The following is a 16,573-nucleotide window of genomic DNA, read 5'->3' as shown; positions in this document are numbered from 1 at the left end:
CGATTACTGTCTCTATCTGTATAGAAATACATTTGCATATGTATATATATATACAATGCATGTATGTGTGATATCGATGAAAGCTCGTAATCATGTCTCTATCCCTATCTCTCTCTCTCTGGGATTTCCTTTGAACTTGGCTACGTTTCCGCTTTCGGGAATGATCACGACAGTGACGCCATTAGAAACAAACGAGTTTATGGGACTGGTTTCACGAGTAGGATCGCACGAAAACTAAGAGCTACGAATGAGTTTGTGTGTAAGAGAAAGAGAAAGAGAAAGAGAGACAGAGAGAGAGAGAGAAAACAGGGAGAAGGTCTAAGCCGTATCCATTTACAAGTTTCAAATCGTTCTGCCAGCGTGCCTTTTGAGAAGAACCTTTTACCACTCTCAATGCACGGTAAAATTCTGAAACGCGCTTACCAGCCTCCTGGCTTTTAAACGTTAACATGCTCGCTTGGTACAATGCCGGGGTCGCATTATACTCGAGAGTTGAAGGGAGGTAGTAGTAGTAGTAGTAGTAGTAATACTAGTAGTAGTAGTAGAGAGAAAAGAAAGAAAGAAAGAGACCAAAGGGTCGCTCGACAACGCGAGCTAGGGTCGAGACTAGAGAAAGATGGAAAAGTTAAAGGTCGAAGATGGCGTCGACGAGCGCGAACGAGGCGAAAGAAACCACCCCTATCCTCTACCCTCTACCCCCTATCCTCCTATCCTCTCTCTCTCTCCCTTTCTTTTCTCTTCTCCGCAGTCGTCGTCGTCGTCGTTGTCGTCGTCGTCGTTGTCGTCGTCGTCGTCGTCGTCGTAACACTTCGGATTTTGTAAGAGAAATGCATTTTACCTAAAGCATCTGGTATTATTTAGTCGTGCGATCGATCAAAAAACAATGAAACCCGAGCACAACTCTTCTATTTAATTTCTTAACGCGTTACGCCCTTTTACCCAATAGTGGATCCTTTATTTATCGTCCTTTTATATTATAGAACGATGATGCATTTTAGTACAAAAGGATGCTGCTACACCTAAGTAGCAAAGATGACTAAGAACACAAAAGCAACGTGTTACTCTCTCTCTCTCTCTCTCTTTTTCTCTCTGATGCACAAATTTATTGTGATTCCGTGACGCGTTTTACGATCGTTTATGGATCATTTTAAGAGAATGTCACTTGGCTTTACGACGATAACAGAACGAGAAACTTCGAATCTACTTACGATAATCTCTCGAGATTTTTTTCTTTTTCTTTTTTTTTTTTATTGAAATAAACGCATCTGGTTCGCATTCGGTAAGGGTTCTTCAAACAGCTGAGCAAACACTTTTTCTTATTAGTCGTTTCGTACGAAAAACGATTCTACTCTAGCACTACCTTTTCTCTCTCTCTCTCTCTCTCTCTCTCTCTCTCTCTCTCACACTTAGTTTTCTGTATAGAAGGCATCGCGTGAAAATGAATTTTTTTTCGTATGGACGTAATACCTACCAAGAAAATAAATTTTCTTCTTATAAAAATTCGAGTGAATTCGAATAGCACACAGCTCACTTGGTGAAATTTATTGATGATCTTCTTGGAATCCCTGACCACGTCCTTCCCTCTATAGGTCTCTTATCTTTCTTACGCTTTCTTGGTTATTATACTTTTTCATCTTTCGTGACTATAAAAAGATTGTTCGGGATCGTGGTACAAGTATAATAATATGGTAAATTGATAGTTTCACTTCTTTCCTATGTGATACCTATGTGATTTCCTACAGATACCGTGCGCGCGCGCGTGAAAGTTATAACGTTCTCGTAAATTTTGCAAAGTCTCCTTCTCCTTACTGCGAGAAAAAAAAAAAGAAAATAATACTAAACTACGTTGTTCAATTAAAAGGCATGTTATATCGCGGGATAAGAAATTCCATGGTAGGGAAATTCCATAGGTACAGCTTAGATCTAAACTATATAAGGTGCTTGGGTAGAGACTCCAGCATGGGAAGTAGTTAAACGTTACCGGTGTCAGAGCATGGCCTTTGTACGAGGCGAGTGCTTGGGCTCTACAGAGTTAGCTAACTGGCGGAGTACTATAAATTACATAAATGAAGTAAGCCCCTTTCTCGCTCAAACGGACGTCTTGCCAAGTTTATAACTTAATCACCAGCGCTTCCTATAGTATAGGAGACGTTCGGGTGGCTGAGCAAAAGCACGATACGGAGAGAGAACGGAAGAAAAGTTGGGGGATGGTAGTAGTAGTAGTGGTAGTAGTAGTAATAGTATGAGTGCGCAATGAGTATGAGAAAAGTCAAAACTGAAAGTACTAATTTAAAACGAATGATTTTCATCGGCAATAATTCATACGATTTTATGTCATTTATTCGGGAAATTAACTTTCTTGCGAGGGATCAATCGTAAACGTTCAAACACGTACATGTAAAGCTCGATGAATCTTTTTCGAAAATACACGAATGAAATAAAATTGTTCTCTTTTCAACTGTATTTTATCTATATTTTGAATTATAATATTCTTACAATTAGATTACTTATACGTTTGGTTTGTACGAATTTGTTGTACGGACTCTTCAATATTTTTTCGATGGCTCTCTTAGTTTTGCCATTGTAAATGTACTGGATATCCTAAAGGAATTTAATGTAAGCTAAATGACCGTTTAGGTTGATTCTTGTAATCGTCTTTTGGTAGCAATAACGCATAACCGAAGTGCTGGGGAGTCAATATTGGTAGAAGTACGGGACTTCGATTAGTAGTAGAGAAAGTTAGGAAGATTTAACCATTGATTTTAACTGGTATCACGAGGATTCGGGGGTTGCCCGCAGGGATTTCGACCTCTGTCTCGATCATGAGCAGAACTCGTAGAGACAGTAGTATGTCTAATCAAGTTGGCAAGGAATCCTCCATGATCCCGTTGGGTGACCTGCGCACCATTAGTTCGGACACCGCCTGCTGAGTCGGTAGAAATTGTGGAAGTGTCTTACTCCTACTAGGGAGATTGTTGGCCCTACAGCTTTCAACACACTGGTAGTTCTCTATGAGAATACGCTGATTAGGCGTATCTCAATCCCTTGCCCATGGGGATTGTGATATAAAGCTCTTAAAGTGAATAACGTATGTCAGACCAATGTGATACTATACTTGACAAATGTACTTTTAGATTATTGTCTAAACCCAAATTTGATATAAATGTATATTGTTCAGAAGTTTTTCAAGTTATATCATGTAAAATGGATTTTGACTGGGGCCAAATTCGAAAAGACCCCCTGCTTTTCGCGTGTGGTATTCTAACCACTAAGCTACCCAAGATTCTAGAGTTTCCATTCCCTCGTAGCCTCTTAAGATTCCTATAATTTTAGTCCGAGTTTCTTACACTAAGGAAACTAACTTCCGCTTATCTTGAATCACACCACGCACCGTATTCGTATAACTCGCACTACGCGAATAACTCGAGTCAGAATTACTAGCTGAAAGAGAAGCAAGCACGGCACAATGGGGTCGAGATTAAAATCGCCCGGAGAGCAATGCAAAGTTTTTAATAACCCTTGATACTTGATTAAGTTACGACTTTTGGCTGATATCTTTCTTGCTGCAGTTCCCTTTAGCCATTTGTTCTCGTCTATGAATAAAATAATTATTATAGAAAATCGTATACATAAATTGTTTTTGACCAAATTGATGATATTTTTCTTTTCTTGACGACCAATCGTTGATCGTCAAACTTAATTTTGTTAACATGTAACCCGATTATTTTTCTATTACAAACACTTTTACTCATCAATCGGTTATAATTTGTTTGTTTCAGGTTTTGGCTTCGTCACATTTCAAAGCGAGGACGTGGTCGACAAAGTCTGTGAGATTCATTTCCACGAGATTAACAACAAAATGGTTAGTCGTCGATCTGTAAATTAAGAAATTTTATTCATCTCATTGGTCGAAGAAATATACTCTTCTTCTTTCCTCGTCCAACATATACCCGCACAGGTGGCATCAAACAGTATTTGCTTTTCCCTCACCGTGGGCGAATACGTCTTCTAGCAGAATTAATTTTCCATATAATCGAGAAGAAAAGGACCGCGTCGGTGGTTCTATTTGCATTTGACGTTCATGCAAGAGAACAAGGGTGCAAGCTCAATTAGATCAAACGCGTAGCAAAAACGATAAGATCTCTTTAGAAACGTATTCTATCATAGAGTAAAGATCTTATAACGAACATTTTCATTAATACGTTTCGATTTTAAAACGATTACGAAAATGATTGATGCTATCTGAAAAGGGTACCATATTCAAGTAAGAATAGAACTTTTTCAAAATATAAAATAAATTATTTAATTAATAAAATCTATAAAAGAACATTTGTTGTTGAGGTTAAAATTTGTCTAAATAGTGTCATGCATGGTTACATTCTTACTTGAACTTAGTAAAAAAGAAAAAAAAAACTACTAACATCAGTATAACATAGTTAATAGTAATGGCCAGTAGTGGCGATAAAAAAAAAAAAAGAAAAGAGGATATAAAGGAAGGTTAAAAATGGGGGATGGAACTTTCAAGGTCGAATGCAAGAAAGCACAGCCGAAGGAAGTGATGCTCCCGGCGAACCTGGCGAAGACACGAGCGGCTGGCAGAGGTGCATACGGTGAGTTGGTGATGGTCGCGACACCCACTCCCACCACCTATCGTTACGCGCCGTATCCCCTCCCGACTGGTACAGCGGCAACAGCAGCCGCGGCGGCCGCACACGCTGCCGCGGCAGCTACCGCTGGTACCCCCCACCACCACTTGCTGACGCCAATCGTAGCCACCGCTGCACCGAGCGCCGCCGCTACCTACCAATACGCGGCCGGGGCCGGGAATCCGGCTGCGGCCGCATCCACTGCTGCGGCCGTTTACGATGTCAAACGGGCATTGGCCGCAGCGGCTGCCGCTGCCGCTGCTGCCTCCTACAGGCCCCATCCGGTCGCCGCGGCAGCCGCATCCCGTGCAGCCACTTTGACTTATTCTATGAGCGATCTTTTGGGCGTGCAGGGACTCGACATGGGCGCTGTTTATCATCCCATTCCGACCATTGGTCTATGACCCACAATACTTACCCCATTATCAAGGCCGCAATGAACAATCATGACACGCTCTCTCGATCGCAGTGGACTATACAATATTATTTAACATATTTTTGGACTTTTCGCAACCTAGTATGTCAAATCTTTTCTTTTAGTTATATGACATTTTTATTGATATCTTCGATTATTCGATACGTTTTTTTTTAATTGATCGTGAGTATATCATTTTTGTCCACTGCGAAAGTTTAAATGCATTTTATTTAATTAATCGGATACGTCCGTTGTTGTTACGTTACTTCGTATACATTCCCCACTCTCCTAGATATCATCTCGTCTTTGTTTTTTCCTCGAACAAAGAAATAAATGATTTAATCGAAAGTACTAATATACTGTAGTTATATCTGCGATTTATCTTCCAACGAATTAATGTAGTAGCGCTAGGCATCGTTGACATATCGGAAAGTGCAATAATATCGTAGTTTAGAAAGAAATAATCCTCGTTTCGTATATCGGGGCAAGAAATTATTCTCGCGTGTGAGCCGTTCGAGAAGTTCAGTTCGGTAAAACTGTGATCTTAGTGCAATTTAAATGCAAAGAAAAAAATAAATTAAATAATAAAGAATAAAAAGATAAAAGTAATTCGTAGCAAAAAGTTAGTAGATTTCGACTTTGACGTAACTTGATGATCAACCACGGGGCCTCATTTTCAAGTAGCCAAAGAGTAACGTAGTTAGCAACGAGACAAATACAACGCGAAAGACTGGTAGTGATTTTGTAGTTGGGTTAGTAACGCAGAAGTAGGACAATAAGGAAGAAGTGTTCAAATCTCTAGAAAATAGACGAGAATTCGTTTCGATAGACAACGTTCGATAGTACGCGGCCAAAGTCGTATTTCCCCTAAGGGAATTGACTTTCCTTTCCGTTGACTCCGTAATAAAATGAAACACGATTTGATTCGACGACTACTCTCCGGAAATGAATACGACATCACCCCTCCCTGTTATTGCGTGTTTCATTTTAAGCTTCATAAATGATTTCTCATTTTTAACAGCATTATTTGTTTATAATTTTTCTCTCGTTAACAAGATAAATAGTTCGATAAAATTAATCAGCTCGTATACCCCAAAAAAAAGAACAATTCATTAATTTTCTTTGTCATTATTACGTTTAATAAAAATTAATAATAATAATAATAACAATCAAAGGAGTACGGAAGAGAAAGTATAATTTCCTTTTCGCGAAAGTATAATATATAATAAAAATTGTCGAATGTCAATTCACGGTAGATCCTAGCGTTGCGAATCAAACGATTATCGACAGCAAGTCGTTGATTATTACAAAGAAGTGGCTTATATTATATTTTCCAAGAGAGAAAATCTAAACTGAAAGCTTAGGCTTTCGAAAGCGATGGCGCCCAATGTCGAGATAATCGCTCCACGCTCGTATTCGATGAATATATATATATAAATAAATATATATATATATATATATATATATATACATTCCCAGGTAGCGGCACGCCTAGTGTGTTACATTGACAACTCCAAAGGTGAAAAGCCTTTTTATCTAAATGTTGTTTTATTTTTCATCGCGAAAAAATTGATATGGCGAAAGGCGAATAAGCATATTAATTAATTAATAGCCCTCGGCAAATGGTGGTCGAAAAATAAGCACTTCTCATTCGTCGCGCCTTTCAAAATATTTTTCGCTATAACTTCATGAAATTTCATAATATCGAAAGAAAAGAAAATAAAGAAAAGAAATAATAAAATGAGAAAAAGATTCCGATGATAAGTAAATAAATAAATAAATAAAGAAAGAAAGAAAAGTAAAGAATAGAAAAGTAAAAAACTGGAACGAAAAATAATTACGTGTATTCCATTTACGACGTACGAGAATTCGAGAAGAAAAATGAAAATAAGCCGCGAGGTCCGAACTATCCGTCAGTATATGTATCTATTTCAAAATGAATTACGTTGAAAAATTATCCAACATATACACGGATAGAATCATATAAGTATATGATAAAACATATATATATAAATATACTTATACACATACGTACCTAAATCCAATCTAGATAAACGGCAAATTATATATACGTATTATTATTATATTGTTTTGTATTTACCTATTTGGTATAACGCCATAGTATTTGATATTAATATCGATATATTTTGTGAGAGCCGCATTACACCTTATAGTTTTTTGTAATAGACCTTACAGTTATACATATCGAAGTATGTCTTCTATATCTATATATACATATTATCTACATATATATATATATACCTATACATATCTAGGTAATTAGGTAAACATTTGTGTTGTTACAAACCTTAGTTTTATTTATTCGAGAGATTTAGGCGATTTAGGTTCGATTAGTTAGAGCGAATAATTTTTTGGCGAATTACTATACTATGTATACGTTCCTACCGTTGAGACTACTAGTGAACTATTAGCTTTTTTGAGGAGCCACTATAATATCGTTAGATTAGAAATATATTTTAGGTACTTCTTCGTGGAAGATCATGCATCATTCTTCGTCTGCGAGCGTTTCTCAAAATGGTTGGATAATCGTATATATACATACACCTATATATACATATATATATATTTATATACGTAAAACCATCTCGAACGGAAATGAAATTAAACGGATTTAACTGTCATATCCTTACGCTGCCTCTACGAGTTTCCTTTTCTCTTATCTTATAGCTCGTTATCATACCTCACGGTCACGTTTGATGTTCACCGTTCGAGAAGGACCGATTATTACGGGAAGCAAGAAATGAGAAACATATGTACATCTTCCACCGAGAATACATATTGCCAGCGGCTTTAATGAGACCTATTACATTGTACCTCTACTTAACAAGCTACGTTACATAGCCAAGTAATATTATACCTCTCTATAGGATATACACACTAAATATATATCTTACGTATACGTGTCTATACCTGTATCCTGGACCTTTACCATTACCAACACTCTCTACCCTTAATCCTTACATCCTTTATCCATATACCTCCTGTTGTACCCTTACATCCTCCTCAAAACTTTTGCTTCACGTTAACATGCTCCCTAACAAATCCTATTCCAACTTCTTATTCCGCTACCTGATTCCTTACCTCTTTAAACCTTCTATTATATACACATTACACAGTAATTAACAGTTCTAAAACTATATAGCATCATTTACCTTAATAATAATGCGTGAGACGTGTGTCCTAGAAAGTACGTACTTTGCCTGAGAGGCGCAACACTGTCAGTTTCGTAAGTAGACCAGATTTTAACATGCGGTTTCATTTCTGTTCACTCTGTAAAATGCTTATTTGGGCCGGATTTTGGTTTTGTGTCTTAAAAATACGACGACAAAAGAAAATGTCCAACTAATACGAGGTGTGGTGGTGAAGCACAACAACACCCATCGATCAAAGCGTTTCTTTGCCTCTGTCATATAGACTATTTCCATAAAAAAGAAATATTTCTTTCTCGAGACAAACCATTTGGACGGTACTATCTCAAAGGAAAAATTGTCTCTTTTAAAGACTAACTCGATAAATTTCGTGTAATAGCAATAGCTATCGACATTGAAATATCGAATGTTAATCGATTGGCGACTGATAATCTCAAGCGTAATGCGTATCATTCGCACTATAAATTTTTGAGAGAGCAATAACGAGAGAGAGAGGGAGAGAGAGAGAGAGAGAGAGAGACTATTAATGTTAATATCGTACATAAACGTCTGCTCTATGTGGAATCGTTTTGTTGCATCTGAGAAAGTACACGTATACATAAATATATTACTTGGGAAATATACATTCGTTGCAGTGTATTAATTGCACATATAATATTTATGTATAGTACGCATAAATCTCCTATATATTTCAATATTATATATATATATACATATATACATATATTAAGAAATTAATATATAAATATCTATCTATCTTATCTATCTATCTAATATAACATTTGAAGAAATTTTAATGGTAATTATATATAATGCGAGGGTTAACGCTCGAAATAGTTAATTTATATGCTAAACTTATTGTTGTTCAATTTATTGAAAGAAAAAAAAGAAAAAAAGAAAAAAAAAAAAAGAACGGAAAAAGATAAAAACACCAAAAACATAAAAAATAAGAGTCAAAGAAAATGACGATGTCGAGAGAAAAAGAAAAAGAAAAAGAAAAAAGAAAAAGAAAATGTAAAGAAAAAAAAACCAAAAAAAAAAAAACCAAAAAAATCGTGCGCTTGACGCAATCAAAACCAGCCCGGTAGAAAGACATTAGGTACGGAAACAAAAATCACTAATACTATTAATATGTATCAGTGTATCTTAATGGCTAGAATAATAAACGCTCTTATACTTTTCCATCTGCGTAATATTGTGAGAGCAACGTCGATATGAACACTAGAATAGTAAGTAGTGTAGTATTGTGGTCGGTGTTATTTTTATAAATATTGTATCGTCAATATAAATGTGGTAGTAGCGTCGGCAATAGGTTTTACATCACGTGGCAGACAGAATTCGATCTATAATAGAAAAATTCATTCGTATTCCATTTAAGAAAAGGAATAATAAACGGTGTTCGACCGTTTTGTCCGCCATAAATGCTTGACAAATTGCCGACCCTTAGTCGATATCTAATAAGCTATATAGTCAGCCTAGCAAATATTACTTAACGGTAACTGATTAACTAATACCTTTAAAGGCTACAATAACCATAGATCATAGGAGGGTTTATTTTGTCGTAGATTGAAAATACCTATCGGCCGCGCGTAGTAGTTACTAGTACCTTATTACACAATTTAGTCGCGCTATATAGACAATGCGATATACATATATACATAGCCAGAATCTTAGTTGTGTGGTCTTTAAATTAGTATCAAATTATGAAATTTCATGGATGCATTTTTCTCTTTCCCTTTTTTCTGTTTCTTTCTTCTTCTACTTTTTCACTATTCTTTCTTTCACTTTTTCTCTTCTCTTTCTCTATTTATATATGTATGTATATATATATATATATATATCTACATATATACATATATACATTTCTTCTTCTTCTTCTTCTTTTTATCTATACTGTCTAACCTAGAAAAGCTTCTAATCCTTTTTCATACATATATCTATATATATATACATTTTTTTTTTTATTTTTTTTTTTTTTTTTACATAAACAACACTTATCGTTTGATCAACCTAGTCATACGTTATATTCCAATCGTTTATTCTTCCGACGAATTTCTGCAACGCTTCGCTTTAATACTTGACTTATATCCATGTACATATTTTAAGTGTCTTTATGCATACCTTTGCCTGCTCGGAGAAAAATATTGAATGGACAAATTGATATTCGTTAAAATGACGTAACGATGGAAGTGAACGAATGAAACGTTATCCTAAAAACGGACTTTCACTTTCGATGAAAAAAGAGAAAAAGAAAAAATGAATAACACGTCATTAAATGTCATTGTTTCTCGGTCAAGTCAATATTTTTTGTCCACGTTGGTTGCAGAAATTACGATCGTAAAAGTCAAAGAGACGTTGTACTAACAAAATTGAAAACAATTCGAAGGGAAAAGAATGACAAAAATGAAACACATTGAAAAATACATTTAACGATTCCATTCAAATATTATAATCGACTTTCGTTTTCTCTTATAGATTTTATGTGGTCCGTGGGAGCTATACCAGAAGGTGAGTATAAAATATCTAGAATAATAAATATACACTGTTAATTTTATTCTCATAAATAGTTTAATCGAAAGTATGTTAAATTTATTTCGTATACGTAAATGTAATTCGTGGTCGTGTATAGATGTGACTCGAATAAATTGACGAAAAGGATTTTTTCAAATATTCCCCAGTTGAACAAAAAAAATCTCCTTTATTTAAAATTCAAAAATAAATATTGTATATTGATATATACCTCAATATGGATACAATAACTTTTTCGAAATATTTAGTAACATTTATATTGGTCAGATATATTCAATAGAGAAAGTAGACGAATAGATATTATACGAATATTGGTGGGGAGGAAGGGGGAGGGGGAGAAAAGGGTGGATAGGTTTTCCTAGCGAACACTTTGAATATGATAAAGAGAAGAATACGTCGTAAACGTCAGTAAAATGTGGATGAACGACGATGACACTCTATGCATGTTTCAATATCTACTGGATATTTATCGAATATCACGTTTCAACTGGGTGGTGGTTGGTCGCTTTCCATTTGCATGCATACGTCGATACGCATTCACGATGATTGAATGATTGCGTACGTAGCCATCAGATTGTAGTAGAATCGTAAAAGGGGCTAAAAAAGAAAATGTTATTAATATAGAGGTACCTATCTCTGGTATACGCGTTATAAGCATTATAATGGAACGATCGAATGATAAATCAATGTTCATCAATCCGACCTACATTTTCGTTGACACGTCTTCAATAATGTGAATGGCACAGACACATTTGAAAGATGCACTTTTTGTTGTTGTTTGTTATACATCGTAAATAATTGAGCATAGAATCACTTTCTCTTGTAGGGAAGTAAAAGAATGAGGACTGGGGTATAGGGGAGGGGGGTTATAATAAAACGTTTTCAACGTTACTTCTTTTACAGAGTCTCTATCGAGAGAGATCATATATATATATATATGTTACCGTCAAAGCCGAAAATCAGTCATTGCTAGTTCTTCCTCGGCATTCTTATCTACGGAAAACGCCTATATATATATAAAAAAAGAAAATATAAAAGAAATAAAAATTGAAGGCATAAAAGATGTTGAAAAGTTTTTAACAAAATTGATTTATCTGTTCACAGGTTTCTCAGCAGCGGCATACGCGGCATACGCGGCAAGCCGCGGTTATTCTGGGTACCCTAGTTTCGGACTACCCTACCCGACAGGTAACCACCTTAGCCTTAACCACCTTAACCACCATAATGCGGCCCACATCGCGCCCCTGAACCTGAACTTGAACCTCATACAGGCACAACCCGCACCCCACCACAATCCACCTACCCCAACGCCCCTATTTTACCATCCCAATTTGGACCTCTACAACGCCATGCCTCTGTGAACTAACTTATTTAATAATGAATCAAGATGCTATGCGCACACTAATCCATCGCTACAAACTAATCGTGCTATATCGTCATCATCACACCATAATACTACTACTATTACTACTACTATGATCACCCATCGTGCCGGAAGCCTTGTTGCGCGTGGATTTAGTAGAGCCAAGTACGAACGTTGTCTCTCTTTTTCTCTCTCTCTCTCTCTCTTTCTCTCTCTTTCTCTGTCTGTTTGTCTGTCCGTCTGTCTTGTCTTGTCTTGTCTTGTCTATCCCATTTTCTCATTATCTAATCTCGAAGATACACGAATATAATTTCAAACGTAAGTGAAGCAAAATAATCTACACCGACGTATCGCGTGTGCGTGTGTTATCGATCCGATTTTCCCCGTAAAAATACTCGCTCGTATATACTTTTATTCCTTTTCTTCGTTTTCATTTTCCGGAAGGCAAAGATCATCTTTTTGGTAAGAAAAGAAATGAAAAAAAAGGTCTTTCCCTACTAGACGCAACCCAAGCAAGCCCTTGAGGTATATAGAGTATATTATAGGAGATTTACGAAAAGGGATGGCCCGAAGCTCTTTACAAGTATCTTCAACATTTTTAGAAATCGTTTTGCTATTCGATCTTTATGACGATATACTGTCTGAGATAAGAAAGAAGAAGAAGAAGAAGTAGAAAAAGAAAACATAAAATGACGCTCGAAAATCCGTGATATTATCACGGATAACGTTGTATTCTCGTTTTAGCTAATAAAAGTGTGACGGAAAATATAATATATATATATATATATATAGGGAGTTCAGATTTTTCTTGATAAAGAAGAAAGAGAGAGAAGGTGCACAATAACCGTATGTGCATGTGCGTACACGTCAAAAATCGCTAAAGATATTATTAATATCGTCCAATATATATTCATTCGTTTAAATTAGATTTTCGATGCATTAGGCTTGTGTGAAAGCAAAAGATCTCGTTTTGTTATTATTATTTGAATAAATAAAAAATAATTAAATAACGATGACAACGTCGTTCTGGGTTTTGACTTCTTCTCATAAAAGAAACAAAAAAAAAAGATTTTACACGTTACAGGGTCATTTTAGTCGATATTTACTCTACTTCTATGACATTACAACGATGCAATGATGTTTTCGCATGGAAGTATCTCGTTTATGATTGAATGTTACCCAGAAAACTAATGGGCGGGTGGGAGGAGGGGGGGGTGGAATTTGTACAAATCACTATAGGAGTTATTTAACGCGTTGATAATTATCGATAAACGTGTGTACGAGGAGACAGTATATATTGAAATAATAATAATTTTACAAAATGATTTCTACTGAATTTTTCTCTTGTTCTTTTACTTTTGGGTTATTCTTATTTCTATTTTTTTTTAGCGAGCGACAACGAAATTAACGACACGATCATCGTACTCAATTGACTTTTCGTGATAATAACGTATTCGTATAATCTTCGAACGTAATTTCTATAAAAGAAAAACCCCCAAAAATAACCACGACTTTATATTAGTAAACACGATGATTTGATGACAAAAAGAAATGTAAAATAATGATTTTTCATAAATTTCTTTTCGAATAACAAATAGGGTAATTCCTATTTAAGATCATCAGGTATACTTACATTATTTTATTTATAAAACACTTTAACAAAAGATTAGTATTAAGTAACACAAAATTGATACGAAAATCACCAATGCGTTGAGAAAAATTGATTTTTACTATAATAACGAGTTTAATACCGCGTTCTAAATTATTATACCGTAGTTGAAAGTTTCACAAGTATTACACAGAAATTGATTTTGCTTAAGTTAGGCTAAAGTCTCCGGGGCAGATAATGAGATCGATCGCAATTTAAAATTAATTAAGGGGAACGCAGAATAGGGTAAAATGACATTGTTAATATCAAGTCGGAGTTAACGATAGAACAGGATAGAGAGATTGAGATAGAAAGAGAGAGAGGGGAGGAAAAAAAATCGATGGATAATGAAAATGAGATAAAAAGAATATTTATTGCCAATGTTAAACGAAAGAAAGATGCATTTTTCTGTCTATCCCTCACTCTCTCTCTCTCTCTCTGTATCTCTTTCTCACACACACACACAAATCTAGACGATACGCGTGTAAACGTTTGGTTATTAATAGGAAATGTTTGATAAAAAGTATGCGTTTCTCTATCTCCGATACCCAGAAACGATAGAAATCAAAAAGTATGCTGATTGTTGGGGCTAGTAGTCGACAGACATACAGATTTTTGAGTTTCGGGGTCAAGTGCACTCCGAGACCTCGATTCGAACTCAAAATGAAAAATGCTGAAACATCTCGTCACGAGGAGGAACCTCGAAATGGGAATCGTCACTATATAGCTATATATATATATATATGTATATTATACTAAAGATTTAAATTGCCCTTTTTTTTCGATTCGATCGTCGAGTTAGCCAAGCCCACCCCTCCCCTCCCCCCGCCCTCTCTTCTTCCGCCCTGACTGCGTAACTTTCGAATTATCACGATGAATGGGAAAGTACAATTCGTGTCTCTCGGAAATTCGCGACTTCGTTCAAGACCCCCAACCCCAGTCCCACCCTCAACTTTTTCTTCGATTTACGTGTCCAATCGTTTGCTTTCTTTTTCATTTTCTTCGTTATATTTTCTTTCTTTCTTTTTCTTGACGTTATTTATGAACACTTCGGTGACTAGAATCTTGATAAATCGAAGTTCATTTGGTCGTGTACGTGTCTCCTCTCGATAGGCTTTTGATTACGTAAGGAATTTTTGATAAATGCTAGGAGTGGGATGGGTGAAAGGATACCTTTCCGAAGAAAAATAGGAAATCGGTAGAATATAATATAACCTCGTGTACTTCTTGTGGTTGTATTGGCTCTTCAAATTATTATCACCGAAAAGAAAGTTTCACTTTCCAATCCACCAATCTCATAATTCTTTTTTTTTTTATGTACTATTCGGACCCTACTGTTCACGTCCAACTATTATGCACACACAAACACACACATTTGTCCCCTTTTTTTTCTTCGACGTCTGACCATTTTCGTGTGTTATCCTTTTTTGTTTTTTTTTTCTCCAGTCTCTCTTACTTTCTGTCCATTTCTTTTTATTAAATTTTCTCTTTCGTGCCCTTCCGTTTTTTTTTTTTATTTCGTTTTACTTAACCAGTAGAGAGTATCTTTCTTTGTTCTACTTTATCCAAGTTTTTCTCGAGAAAAAGAGGAGTAGTAGTTTTCTAAAAGTTTGGTTGCCTTGAAGCGATTGTACTATCCCCATCAGAGTACTTGTACAAAGCTCGTACAACGCGTAATTATTTTCTTGTATTTCGAGCATGTTCTAAAGAAAAGTAATAACAAGTATCCCCAGTGATTGTAACGGATAAACTGCGACGATCAAGCGTCATTCAGTCATCGATGACAATTTTTTCTTTTACGAATAACCAAAAATATATTGGTTCTATTTGAAAAAAAAAATAAATAAAAACAAGAAAGAAAAAAAAGAAAATATTACTTGTATCGTTTGTCTCATTGCTGAAACATTTACTCATTTAAATTCGTAGCTTTTTCAATAAATCGGAAATTGTTTTCTTTCAATTCCTTTTTTCAAGCAAGAATTTTATTTTGGTAACTTCGACGATCATGCTATTTACCAAACATAGCAAGCTAGTCAACCGATAGTTCCTCCGAGTGCTTCGATCGTGTACGTACTACTATTACCTACTGACAATCCTCGAAACGCGAATAAGGGTGGGAAAAAACTCATAAATAATGCACAATGTTTTTCGGACGTTTGTACTTCCTAGAAAGCCTCTCCTCCTCCTCCATCTTCCGTTACCAACCCTCCCCGAGTATTTTATCCAGCATCCCTCTGATCTCAGATGAGAACTCAATGCTGTTTCCACATTCGTCTTGTATAATTTTTCTACATTGACGATTCCTTTCTCCAATCAATCAATTTTCATTTCCCAACAACAGAAATTATTATTTCAATTATTTTAATAATTCAATCGTATAATATGGCAATAACGAATTCGAGTTGCCGAAATTAAATATGTTGCTGTACGCATGGTTCACGAGGCATGGCCGTAGAAAAATGGATAAAGGATTCTGTTTCGCGATGATGATTGATCATTATTTAAAACAAAAGGAAAAAAAAAACTAATCCCCATTTTTGAACACGTCCACAGATATTATCCTCAAACGTCCGAAAAAACATTCGTCTAGGAGCGAAACGTTCTTTGTGTTCTAACCGCGTATGGGATACTTTTGATGACGAAAAATTGGACTTTTTTTAAAGCTCGGAGGAACTAGAAATCGAGATGACATTGTGTACTCGCAGTTTATCCTACACTTAAATTTAACCTACTTAAATTATCCAACTTAATTTAAATTTTCACGTGATTTAATTTAACTAATTTCAAATATATAAAATAAAA

General features: G+C 35.6%; 1 protein-coding gene across 5 annotated transcripts in view; it reads left to right on the top strand.

Moving 5' to 3' along the window:
• The window catches only part of LOC106793645 (RNA-binding protein Musashi homolog Rbp6), a 549,523-nt gene that overhangs the window by 506,034 nt on the left and 26,916 nt on the right, over positions 1-16,573 (top strand). For all 5 annotated transcript variants that reach the window (XM_014760790.1, XM_014760772.1, XM_014760781.1 and 2 more), the window contains 4 exons: positions 3,780-3,862; positions 4,526-4,610; positions 10,707-10,739; positions 11,865-11,948. In XM_014760790.1, the coding sequence (XP_014616276.1) occupies positions 3,780-3,862; positions 4,526-4,610; positions 10,707-10,739; positions 11,865-11,948 (285 nt within the window). The remainder of the gene's footprint in view (positions 1-3,779; positions 3,863-4,525; positions 4,611-10,706; positions 10,740-11,864; positions 11,949-16,573) is intronic.

The sequence above is a fragment of the Polistes canadensis genome, unplaced genomic scaffold, assembly GCF_001313835.1.
Source record: "Polistes canadensis isolate GaletaPanama2010 unplaced genomic scaffold, ASM131383v1 scaffold_1, whole genome shotgun sequence".
Classification (NCBI taxonomy): domain Eukaryota; kingdom Metazoa; phylum Arthropoda; class Insecta; order Hymenoptera; family Vespidae; genus Polistes; species Polistes canadensis.
The sequence above is the reverse complement of the archived record's forward strand: the minus strand, read 5'-3'. Positions and strand labels throughout refer to the sequence as shown.